The sequence below is a fragment of the Oncorhynchus keta genome, chromosome 35, assembly GCF_023373465.1.
Source record: "Oncorhynchus keta strain PuntledgeMale-10-30-2019 chromosome 35, Oket_V2, whole genome shotgun sequence".
Lineage (NCBI taxonomy): Eukaryota > Metazoa > Chordata > Actinopteri > Salmoniformes > Salmonidae > Oncorhynchus > Oncorhynchus keta.
The window spans coordinates 22,365,838-22,379,211 of NC_068455.1; the positions used below are offsets into that span (position 1 = coordinate 22,365,838).

A 13,374-nucleotide genomic window follows, 5' to 3' on the forward strand; every position below is an offset into this window, starting at 1 on the left:
TCTACATGGCATAGAAACTGATGGATGGTTTTTCTAATGACTCCAGGCATAAAATACTGAATCATTAACATTCATATTAACATTATGTTCATTTTGTAACATCGTTACAAACGGCATTATTATCATTGGACAATATTGAAACAATTTGGCAAAAATAAAGCTACTTAATCCCCCCAAAAATGATTTTGCTATTCAAAATGATCAACATTAGTGCTAGACAGAGCTCAAAAGCCATGCTATTGGCGGTGGTGTGAGTCACACAAGTGAGGCGAGAGATTAATCGCTACTGAAGCAAATCGCTCTGAATCACTGTGAGGAGACGATGGGCAATGATCACCGTTTCTCTGCTGGAGAAAAATGCGGTCACCTCTTGTACCGAGCAGAATGAGATGCTCTACATGTTGAGAAAATGAGCACCGGAGGGGATGAGACATCGATAATTATCGAGCGAGAAGGACGCCGTTCTACCATTATGCGTTGTGAGCCTGCAGTGCAGTGAGGAGCTGGTCTGTGTGGCAATCTATCGCACTCCTCAGAACAGAAAATGAGCAAGTCAACACGACAGGAGCTATAGCCGGATGAAGTCTTCATGCCTTCCACTGTCTCCACAGCAAGGTGACACACACACACACACACACACACACACACACACACACACACACACACACACACACACACACACACACACACACACACACACACACACACACACACACACACACACACACACACACACACACACACATTAATACACTTCTAGTAATCTCCCTTGCTAGTGCAAAATAACAATTAACTTGACAGCCATGGTCATAGGTGAGGAGAGGCATAACAGATCAGTTAGCGAGTGTGTTGTGGCTTTATCTTCCCCCTACAGGCAGGGTGCTGGATAGGGCTGTGGTTTGGAGAGTGCTGCCAGGCCCTGGCAGGGAGATGGAAAGATGGAGAAGGATACAAGTTCTGGTAAAGGGGGATGAGGGATTTAAGAGCCCTGCTGGCGTTGAGAGCCGTGGCCCGGACCATGGTGGGAAGGATCTTCTCATCCACTATGGCTCCATCGAACAGGGGCCCAAAAAATGGTACCTAGAGGGAGAGAGAGGGGTAGAGTGAAGGAGAGGAGAGAGAGGGGGAGGGAGGAGAGCGAAAAACAACTCTGTAATTTACTATTGATTAGATAAAGCCATAACAATAAAAAACTTTAAAAACTATAACAGTGACAAGTGATTTTTGTCTATCAGATCCCAGGGAATGCAATGTTCACTGCAACATTAGTTCATTTTATAAAATAACAAAAACATTATTGTTTCAGTGCCATAATTGACTTTCATAAAAGCCAGACCTCTTTTCTGTCCTTATCTGGCCATCTTTCCACATTTCCCCAGACTCTGAAGGGACAGACCCATCTTCTAGCCATATCCATACTGCAATTTAATTCTAAGAATCCTTTTGATCTGATTAGGCCGGACATAACTGAGCAGGAAGCAGGAGTACCACGAGACATTTGTTTTGATTTATTTATATATTAAAATATAACACTGCAGCAGGGATAGCTGTGATATTGTCAATTGTAATTTTTCCAAACACAGAAATGTGTCTTTTTAGCTTTTAATAAACTCACAAAAATATCCCGAGGGATTGGAAGCCAGGGTCAGCCACGGTGCAGTGCCCCTAGTGCAGTTTAGGAGTTAGGACTAAGTGCCTTGCTGAAGGCAACAATGGCAGGAAATGGAATCTAGGATACCTTAATGTCAACGTGATGATTAAAACCGATGTAAAACAGTTTTTTTTTTGTGTGAACCCACCTCTGGCTTCTTGAGGATCTGGATGCTGTACATGTGGTTCTTCATGGGGTAGATGATAATGAGGACGTCTCCAAACTCCGTAGGGATGATGCCTCTCCTGTAGTCCCGCGAGTGCTCAGACCACACAATGTGCACCTCGTCATTCCCAAGATGCCTTAGCTAGAGGGACAGAGGTGAGGGAGGAGAGGAGGTGGGAGGGGAGAGGAGGAAAGAGCAAGAAGGTGAGTGTCCCTGTCTAGTAGTCAACATAGATTTTTTTTATTGTGTTTAAAAATTCAAGTTCATGTTACTCATTCACATGGCAGAGGATGATTAAACAGTCACACAATAAATGTTTCCAGATATCTATGAAATATGACATAATTACTAACAATATGATTGCAATAGTTTTCTTTTCCATTTTTTTTTATTATGCATGTTAAAAAGCATATTTTTTGTGTTGGAATGGTGTTGGCGTACACCACAACAGAATGGTGTGGGCGTGGTCATTAAAAGTATGTAAGTAGACCAGTGATTGGCCAGCTCATCCTCCTCTACACTGTTGATTGGCCAGCTCATCCTCCTCAGGGAGATGACATGTTCTATGAGGAAATAGCAAACATTTCTGAAACTGTCTATTTGAGATACACGTTTGAGGTGGGGTTTTTGACGTGTTTCTTCTCCAATTTATGCTTTGGCCACAAATAATCTACATGACCAAAAGTATGTGGACAGCTGCTCGTTGAACACCTCATTCCAAAATCATGGGCATTAATATGGAGTTGGCCCCCCCCTTTACTGCTATAACAGCCTCCACTCTACCGGAAAGGCATTCCACTAGATGTTAGAACATTGCTGCAGGGACTTGCTTCCATTCAGTCACAAGCGCATTCGTGAGGTCGGGCACTGATGTTAGGCGATTAGACCTGGCTCGCAGTCGGCATTCCAATTCATCCCAAAGGTGATGGGGTTGAGGTCAGGGCTCTGTGCAGGCCAGTCAAGTTCTTCCACACCGATCTCGGCAAACCATTTCTGTATGGACCTGGCTTTGTCCACGGGCCAACTTCTCGGCTGAGCCGTTGTTGCTCCTCGACGTTTCCACTTCAAAATAACAGCACTTACAGTTGACCGGGGCAGCTCTAGCAGGGAGGAAATTTGATGAACTGACTTGTTGGAAAAGTGGCATCCTATGACAGTGGCACGTTAAAAGTCACTGAGCTCTTCAGTAAAGCCATTCTACTGCCAATGTTTGTCTATGGAGATCGCATGGCTGTGTGCTCGATTTTATACACCTGTCAGCAACGGGTGTGACTGAAATAGCTGAATCCACTCATTTGAAGGGGTGTCCTCAACAAATGTATTTGGATATAAGTAACAGAATATGAACTTTTAAAAAGTGAGATATTCATTGGGCAGTTACTTTAAGTGAGAGCCTTGAGCTTGGTGTCCCTGATGGAAATTCACTGTCAAAACTCAGGCCTGTATGAAAAAAAAGAGTCTCAGAGTAGGAGTGCTGATCTGGGATCAGTTCTCCCTGTTCATATAATCTTTGTCATTGTGATCTAAAAAGAAAAACTGATCCTATACCAGAACTAGTTCTCCATTCAACCATGTAACACTGTCACTGTGTCGTGTGTAGGGCAGGTAGCACGAGTTGGCTGTCTAGGACTACTCCATCCAGGGCCATCCAGCACCGTGTCATTAACCTTGAAGAGTGACAGGCGAGAGGAGCCACCACCGCAACACGCCGCCTCAGACCACAGCACTCATCCATCTTCTCACACTCACTCCATCTTTCTAATGTTCTCTCCATCTTCACATGTTCACTCAATCACTCCGAGGGCCACAGAGAGCCAGGCTGTCACAGGTCGTCCCACAAAGGCCACGTCACACTGTCCTGGCCTGGGTAGTGTTCAGTAGGTGCAAAACTGAAGAAAACTTTCTCAAAACAGGAGGGACTACCTGGACTTGTCTAATAAATAAAAAAAACTCAGCTTTACTTTTCCCGTTGTGTGCCATAGTGAACACGACCCTTGCCTGTATAGAGAATTCCATTTGGTAAATCGCTCTGCGCATGCATACTCAGTTTGACTATCGTTCAGGCAAATAAGAAAAAAGTGCACTCAGGCTATCCGGAAGGCCAAAGTTAGTTACTTTAGAAGCAGTTCTCTCTCTGTGGGTCTAACCCCAAGAAGTTCTCGAAAACAGTTAAAAACATGGAGAATAAACTCTCCTACTCACAGCTGCCCTTGTCCCTTTTTTAAATTTATTTTGAACCTTTATTTAACTAGGCAAGTCAGTTAAGAACCAATTCTTATTTTCAATGACGGCCTAGGAACAGTGGGTTAACTGCCTGTTCAGGGGCAGAACGACAGATTTGTACCTTGTCAGCTCGGGGATTTGAATTGGCAACCTTCCGTTGATGATGTGGTTGTTACTGACAAGGAGCACATGGCTGAGCTCTTTAATCACCACTTCATTAAGTCAGGATTCCTACTTGACTCAGTCATGCCTCCTTGCCCGTCCAACATTTCCTCATCTCCCACCCCTTCTAATTTGACTATCCCCGATGCTTCTCCCTCTTTTTCCCCTGTCCCGCTACAAAGTTTCTCCCTGCAGGTAGTCACTGAGTCGGAAGTGCTAAAGGAGATCCTTAAACGTGACCCCCCAAAAACACCTGGTTCAGATGGTTTAGACCCTTTCTTCTTTAACTTCTTGATGCACCCATCCCGTTACCGGGATAATTTTCGTCAACATCCGCAGAATTGCAGACCGCCAAATTCAAATTAAATTACTAAAAATATTACATTTTCATGAAATCACAAGTGCAATATAGCAAAACACAGCGTAGCTTGTTGTTAATCCACCTGGCGTGTCAGATGTCAAAAAAGCATTTCGGCGAAAGCATACCAAGCGTTTATGTAAGGACATCTCTCTCAGTAGACAAAACATTACAAACAGCTAGCAGCCAAGTAGATTGGTCATGATCTTTCTCGCTCATTTTTCAAAATAAAAGCCTGAATCTATGTCTAAAGACTGTTCACACCATGGGGAAGCCATAGGAAAAGGAATCTGGTTGATATCCCTTTAAATGGAGCGAAGGCAGGCTATGGAACAGAGAGCTTTCAGGAAAAACAGCACTTCCGGGTTGGATTTTTCTCAGGTTTTCGCCTGCAATATCAGTTCTGTTATACTCACAGACAATATTTTGACAGTTCTGGAGTGTGTTCTATCCTAATCTGACAATATTATAATATTATATGCATATTCTAGAATCTGGGCCTGAGAAAGGCAGTTTAATTTGGGTACGTTTTTCATCCAAACATAAATACTGCCCCCTACACTCAACAGGTTGCTGCCCCTATATTGCCATGCCTAGCTCTGACCCTTTTCACCTCTCTCTCCTCTCTGGGGAGGTTCCCATTGCTTGAAAAGCAGCATTTTATTTAAATGGTTATAGGCCCATTTCTATTTTGCCCTGTTTATCAAAAGTGTTGAAAAAACGTATCAATAATCAACGGACTGGCTTTCTTGATGTCTATAGTATTCTCTTGGGTATGCACTCTGGTTTCCACTCAGGTTATGGATGTGTCACTGCAAACTTAAAGGTCCTAAATGATGTCACCATTGCCCTTGATTCTAAGCAATGTTGTGCTGCTATTCTTTTCAGTTCGCTGCAGCTAGCAACTGGAACAAGCTGCTAGAAAAAAACTCAAACTGGAGCGTTTTATCTACATCTCGTCACCCAAAAACTCGATCATGGAGACTTTTACTGACAGTTGTGGCTGCTTCGTGTGATGTATTGTTGTCTCTACCTTCTTGCCCTTTGTGCTGTTCTCTGCGCCCAATAATGTTTGTACCATGTTTTGTGCTGCTACCATGTTGTGTTGCTACCATGCTGTGTTGTCATGTGTTGCTGCCTTGCTATGTTGTCGTCTTAGGTCTCTCTTTATGTAGTGTTGTCCCTCTTGTCGTGATGTGTGTTTTGACCTATATTTTTTAATCCCAGCCCCAGTGCCCGCAGGAGGGCTTTTGCCTTCTGGTAGGCCACCATTGTAAATAAGGATTTGTACCTATCTGACTTGCCTAGTTACGGTTAATTAAAAAAAATAGCACCTCGTTCTCATCCTCCGCTCTCAACCAATAGGAAACTATTATTCTTTCCTCCCAGCCAGTCACAAAATCTAATCCTCATCCATTGCCAAGCAGATAGTGGCTAACTGCTGCTTGAGCCATCTTTCCTTTAACATTTCACATCAGCAGCCCTCATTCATAAATCCTTGGTCCATAAGACCCAGAGGGTGTGTACGTATTCTCAGCTTTCAAACTTCAGTACGCCTGTCACTGTCTGTTACGAGGTGTGCTGAGGGGAGATGGGGAAAACAACAAACAAATAAATATGCAGGGTGTGTGTGTTTGAGTGTGACTATGTGTGTGCGCGTGCTTCCCTATGTGTGTGTGCCTGCTGGCCGCTCTCGCTGGCTGAGCTGACACGCTTTAGTGTCTGGTTAACATGGTTTAGTGTCTATCTGCAGATCGCTCTGTTGGATAGCGTCTCCTCCAGCCTCTCCAAATCCAATCAGCTGCTGAGAAGTCATGGTAGGAGTTTAACCAGGGGGACAGCGATGGCCAGATCTAATTTGGCTACATTATGGCCATGTGCAGCGCGGACCACCGGGTGAAGGGGGAGCGGGAGCAACGCTCCAGGTGACGAGTCCCAAATGGCACCCTGTTCTCTATATAGTGCACTACTGAGCTCTGGTCAAAGGTAGTGCTCTATATAGGGTATAGGGTGTAATTTGGGATGAACAAGGGGGTTTGGGGGGGCCACCACCACCCGCACGCACAAACATCACTTTGTTGCTATACATACACACCTAAATTGTAGCAATGAGTTATGAGCAGAGTGGTGAGCGCAGATGCAGAACATGAAGACAGAAAGGCCTTTCGGCGGGCTGGATGAGTGATTTCAGTCATGAGATAGGAGACGGTTATGTGAAATACGGTGGTTTGAATTTTTTTCCATCTTACACTCATATCAAGATGGCGCCGACAGAGATGGTCGCCTCACTTCAAATCCTTATGAAACTATGCAGTATTTGTTTTTTAATGTATTATTTCTTACATTGTTTCCCCAGGAAATCTTAACCTGTCCAGGACTGGGGTTCCGCTAGCGGATAGCCAATGAAACTGCAGGGCGCCAAATACAAATCAACAAAAATCTTATTTTACATTGGTGTGTTATGTTCAGTAGTTCCAAAACATGCAGTGATATTACAGAGAGCCACATGAATTCACAGAAATACTTATAATAAATGTTGATGAAAATATAACTATTATACATGGAACTTTATATACACTTCTCCTTAATGTAACCGCTGTGTCAGATTTTTAAAAAACTTCATGGAAAAAGCATCATCTGAGAACGGCGCTCAGAGCCCAAACCAGCCAGAGAAAACAAATCCAAAAGTGCGATCTGGTCTATTTGGACGAAACATTCAAAATGTTATATTACAGGTCGAAAAAACTTGTCAAACTAAGTATAGAATCAATCTTTAGGATGTTTTTATCATAAAAGTTCAATAATGTTCCAACCGGAGAATTCCATTGTCTGTAGAAAAGCAATAGAACGAGAGCTACCTCAAGTGAAAGCGCGTGACTGAGAACGAGGCTGTAGGCAGATCCCTTAGTCAAACCGCTCCCATCCAGCCCCCCTTCACATGAGCAGCCTGAAACAATGTTCTAAAGATGGTTGACATCTAGTGGAAGCCTTAGGAAGTGCAAAATAACCCATATCCCACTGTGAATTCGATAGGGGTGAGTTCAAATACTACAAACCTCAGATTTCCCACTTCCTGTTTGGATTTTTTCTCAGGTTTTTTCCTGCCATATGAGTTCTGTTATACTCACAGACATCATTCAAACAGAAACTCCAGAGTGGTGTCTATCCAATAGGAATAATAATATGCATATATTAGCATCTGGGACTGAGTAGGAGGCAGTTCACTCTGGGCACGCTATTCATCCAAAAGTGAAAATGCTGCCCCCTATCCCAAACAAGTTTTAAGTCTAATTACATACAGCCAGGAAGAACTATTGGATATAAGAGCAACGTCAACTTACCAACATTATGACCAGGAATACGACTTTCCCGATGCGGATCCTCTGTTCGGACCACCACCCAGGACAATGGATCTAATTCCCAAAAGCTGGGGCAGACAGAGCGGCCTCCTGGTCAGGCTCTGTAAACGTGCACATCGGCCACTGCTCCCGAGTATACTACTCGCCAATGTCCAGTATCTTGACAACAAGGCAGATGAAATTTGATCAAGGGTTGCCTTCAAAAGAGACATCAGAGTTCGTAACATTCTCTGTTTCACGGAAACATGGCTCACTCGGGATATGATATCCCGGGCTTCTCCATGCATCACACCAACGGAGATAAACACCTCTCTGGGAAGAGGAAGGGCGGGGGTGTATGCTTCATGATTACCGACTCATGGTGTAATCATAACAACATACAGGAAGTCAAGTCCTTTTACTCACCCGACCTAGAATTCCTCACAATCAAATGCTGGCAATATTACTTTCCAAGAGAATTCTCGTCAGTTATCGTCAAAGCTGTGTACATTCTTCCTCAAGCAGACACCAAGCGGGCCCTAAAGGAACTTCACTGGACTCTATGTAAACTGGAAACCATATATCTTGAGGCTGCATTTATTGTAGCTGGGGATTTTAACAAAGCAAATTTGAGTACAAGGCTACCTAAATTCTATCAACATTTTGATTGCACTACGCGTGGTGTTACTCTCGACCACTGCTACTCTTAAATTCATACAAAGTCTTCCCCTGCCCTCCCTTCGGCAAATCCGACCACGACGCCATCTTGCTCCTACCATCTTATAGGCAGAAACTCAAACAGGATGTACCAGTGACTGGTCTGACCAATCGGAATCCACGCTTCAAGATTGTTTTGATCACGCGGACTGGGATATGTTCCGGTCAGCCTCAGGGAATAACATCGACCTACAGTGGGGCAAAAAAGTATTTAGTCAGCCACCAATTGTGCAAGTTCTCCCACTTAAAAAGATGAGGCCTGTCATTTTCATCATAGGTACACTTCAACTATGACAGACAAAATGAGAAACGAAATCCAGAAAATCACATTGTAGGATTTTTAATGAATTTATTTGCAAATTATTGTGGAAAATAAGTATTTGGTCAATAACAAAAGTTTATCTCAATACTTTGTTATATACCCTTTGTTGGCAATGCATTTGGTCACGTACAAACAAGCAAGATTTCTGGCTCTCACAGACCTGTAACTTCTTCTTTAAGAGGCTCCTCTGTCCTCCACTCATTACCTGTATTAATGGCACCTATTTGAACTTGTTATCAGTATAAAAGACACCTGCCCACAACCTCAAACAGTCACACTCCAAACTCCACTATGGCCAAGACCAAAGAGCTGTCAAAGGACACCAGAAACAAAATTGTAGACCTGCACCAGGCTGGGAAGACTGAATCTGCAATAGGTAAGCAGCTTGGTTTGAAGAAATCAACTGTGGGAGCAATTATTAGGAAATAGAAGACATACAAGACCACTGATAATCTCCCTCGATCTGTGGCTCCACGCAAGATCTCACCCCGGGGGGTAAAAATTATCACAAGAACGGTGAGCAAAAATCCCAGAACCACACGGGTTAGTGAATGACACCTAGTGAATGACCTGCAGAGAGCTGGGACCAAAATAACAAAGCCTACCATCAGTAACACACTAAGCCGCCAGGGACTCAAATCCTGCAGTGCCAGACGTGTCCCCCTGCTTAAGCCAGTACATGTCCAGGCCCGTCTGAAGTTTACTAGAGAGCATTTGGATGATCCAGAAGAAGATTGTGAGAATGTTATATGGTCAGATGAAACCAAAATATAACTTTTTGGTAAAAACTCAACTCGTTGTGTTTGGAGTTCTGTGTTCTACTGTGAAGTTCCTGGAAAGTTTTAAGCTACTGTGAAGCATGGGGGTGGAAACATCATGCTTTGGGGCTGTTTTTCTGCAAAGGGACCAGGATGACTGATCCGTGTAAAGGAAAGAATGAATGGGGCCATGTATCGTGAGATTTTGAGTGAAAACCTCCTTCCATCAGCAAGGGCATTGAAGATTAAACATGGCTGGGTCTTTCAGCATGACAATGATCCCAAACACACCGCCCAGGCAACGAAGGATTGGCTTCGTAAGAAGCATTTCAAGGTCCTGGAGTGGCCTAGCCAGTCTCCAGATCTCAACCCCATAGAAAATCTTTGGAGGGAGTTGGAAGTCCGTGTTGCCCAGCAACAGCCCCAAAACATCACAGCTCTAGAGGAGATCTGCATGGAGGAATGGGCCAAAATACCAGCAACAGTGTGTGAAAACCTTGTGAAGACTTACAGAAAACGTTTGACCTCTGTCATTGTCAACAAAGGGTATATAACAAAGTATTGAGATAAACTTTTGTTATTGACCAAATACTTATTTTCCACCATAATTTGCAAATAAATCCATAAAAAATCCTACGTGATTTTCTGGATATCTTTTCTCAGTTTGTCCGTCATAGTTGAAGTGTACCTATGATGAAAAAAAGATGAGAGAGGCATGTAATTAAGTGGGAGAACTTGCACAATTGGTGGCTGACTAAATACTTTTTTGCCCTACTGTATATGCTGATTCGGTGAGTGAATTTATAAAGACGTGCATTGGAGTTGTTGTACCCACTGTGACTATTAAAACCTACTCTAACCAGAAACTGTGGATGTATGGCGGCATTCGCGTAAAACTGAAAGCGTAAACCACTGCATTTTACCATGGAAAGAGGTCTGGGAATATGGCTGAATGTAAACAGTGTAGTTATTCCCTCCGCAAGGCATTCAAACAAGTGAAATGGCGGGACAAGGACAAAGTGGAGTCACAATTCAACGGCTCAGACACGAGACGTATGTGGCAGTGTCTACAGGAAATCACGCTACAAAAAGAAAACCACCCACGTCATGGACACCGACGTCACGCTTCCAGACAAACTAAACACCTGCTTTGCCCGCTTTGAGGATAATATAGTGAGACCGTCGCGGCCCGCAAACAAGAACTGCGCCCCCCTCTCCGTGGCCGATGTGAGTAAAACATTTAAACGTGTTAACCCTCGCAAGGCTGCTGACCCAGACGGCATCCCTAGCTGTGTCCTCAGTAGACCAGCTGGCTGGTGTGTTTACGGACATATTCAATCATTCCCCATCCCAGTCTGCGGTCCCCACATGCTTCAAGATGGCCACCATTGTTCCTGTACCCAAGAAGGCATAGATAACTGAACTAAATGACTACCACACGTAGCACTCACTTCTGTCATAGTCAAGGATCATATCACCTCACCGGCCACCCTAGACCCACTTCAATTTGCATACCGCCTAACAGGTCCACAGAAGATGCAATCGCCATCACACTGCACACTGCCCTATCCCATCTGGACAAGATGAATACCTATGTAAGAATGCTGTTCATTAACTACAGCTCAGCATTCAACACCATAGTACCCTCCAAGCGAATCATCAAGCTGGAGGCCCTGGGCCTCAACCCGACTCTGTGCAATTGGATCCTGGACTTTGACGGGCCGCACCCAGGTGGTGAAGGTAGGGAACAACATTTCCACCTCACTGACCCTCAACACTGGAGCCCCACAATGGTGCATGCTCAGCAGCCTTCTGTACTCCCTGTTCACCCACGACTACGTCGCCATGCACGCCTCCAGGTCAATCATCAAGTTTTCAGAAGACACAACAGTAGAGGGCTTGATTACCAACAACGATGAGACAGCCTACAGGGAGGAGGTGAGGGCTCTGGGAGTGTGGTGTCAGGAAAACAAACTATTTCTCTAAAAGTCAACTAAACAAAGGAGATGATCGTGGACTTCAGGAAACAGCAGAGGGAGCACCCTCCTATCCACATAGAAGGGACAGCAGTGGAGAATGTTTGAAGTTCCTGGAAAGTTTTAAGTTTCTCTCCGTACACATCAAGGACAAACTGATATGGTCCACCCACACAAACAGTGTGGTGAAGAAAGCGCAACAGTGCCTCTTCAACCTCAGGAGGCTGAAGAAATTTGACTTGTCACCCGAAACCCTGACTAACTTTTACAGATGCACAATTGAGAGCATCCTGTCGGCAACTGTCAGCCTGGTACGGCAACTGCACCACCCTCAACTGCAAGGCTCTCCGGAGGGTGGTGCAGTCTGCACAATGCATCACCGGGGGCAAACTACCTGCCCTCCATGACACCTATAGCACCCGATGTCACAGGAAAGGTGCTTCTACACCTGCATTGCTTGCTGTTTGGGGTTTTAGGCTGAATTTCTGTACAGCACTTTGTGACATCAGCTGATTATAAGAAGGGCTTTATAAATACATTTGATTGACCTTTTTTGCTTTCAATCAATCAAAGACAACAACCACCCGAGCCACTGCCTGTTCACACCGCTACCAACCAGAAGGCGAGGTCAGTACAGGTGCATCAAAGCTGGGACCGATAGACTGAAGAACACCTTCTATCTCAAGGCCACCAGACTGCTAAACAGCCATCACTAACCCAGAGGCTGCTGCCTACATGGAGACCCAATCACTAGCCACTTTAACAAATGGATCATGAGTCCCTTTAAACAATGTCACTTTAATAATGTTTACATACCTTACATTACTAATATATTACGTATATACTGTATTTTTTTACCATATATTGCACCTTTTGTTAACAACACTGTCATCTCAGATTTTCAAAATATGCTTTTCAACTATAGCAAAACAAGCATTTGTGTAACAGTATTGATAGCTAGCGTAGCATTTAGCGTTAGCATTCAGCGGGCAACATTTTCACAAAAACAAGAAAATAATTCAAATAAAATCATTTACCTTTGAAGAACTTCTGATGTTTTCAATGAGGAGACTCTCAGTTAGATAGCAAATGTTCAGTTTTTCCTGAAATATTCTTTGTGTAGGAGAAATCGCTCCGTTTTGTTCGTCACGTTTGGCTACCAAAAAAAATAAAAAATTCAGTCATCAAAACGCCAAACTTTTTTCCAAATTAACTCCATAATATCGACTGAAACATGGTAAACGTTGTTTAGAATCAATCCTCAAGGTGTTTTTCAAATATCTCTTCGATGATATATCGTTCGTGGAAGTCTCCTCTCTCCTCTGAATCACATGGCTGAATGCGAGCAGCTGAAGATTACGCACCAATTTCGACAAAGGACACCGGGGGGACACCTGGTAAATGTAGTCTCTTATGGCCAATCTTCCAATGATATGCCTACAAACACGTCACAATGCTGCAGACACCTTGGGGAAACGGCAGAACGTGTAGGCTCGTTCAGGGCGCATTCACAGCCATATAAGGAGACAATGGAAAACATTGCCTCAATTTTTTTTGCTCATTTCCTGTTTGAAGTTTCATCTTGGTTTCGCCTGTAGCATCAGTTCTGTGGCACTCACAGATAATATCTTTGCAGTTTTGGAAACGTCAAGAGTGTTTTCTTTCCAAAGCTGTCAATTATATGCATAGTCGAGCATCTTTTC

General features: G+C 43.9%; 1 protein-coding gene across 9 annotated transcripts in view; it reads right to left on the bottom strand.

Annotated features, from left to right (window-relative positions):
* LOC118368142 (ral GTPase-activating protein subunit alpha-1-like) overlaps window positions 1–13,374 on the bottom strand; it is a 119,857-nt gene that overhangs the window by 30,577 nt on the left and 75,906 nt on the right. For 7 of the 9 annotated variants that reach the window (XM_052496687.1, XM_035751953.2, XM_052496688.1 and 4 more), the window contains 2 exons: window positions 1,800–1,958; window positions 953–1,080 (listed from right to left, as the gene is read on the bottom strand). In XM_052496687.1, the coding sequence (XP_052352647.1) occupies window positions 953–1,080; window positions 1,800–1,958 (287 nt within the window). Of the gene's footprint in view, window positions 1–952; window positions 1,081–1,799; window positions 1,959–7,989; window positions 8,079–12,704; window positions 12,828–13,374 lie in introns of those variants that run through there. The other 2 variants (XM_052496694.1, XM_052496693.1) reach the window with 2 other exon arrangements.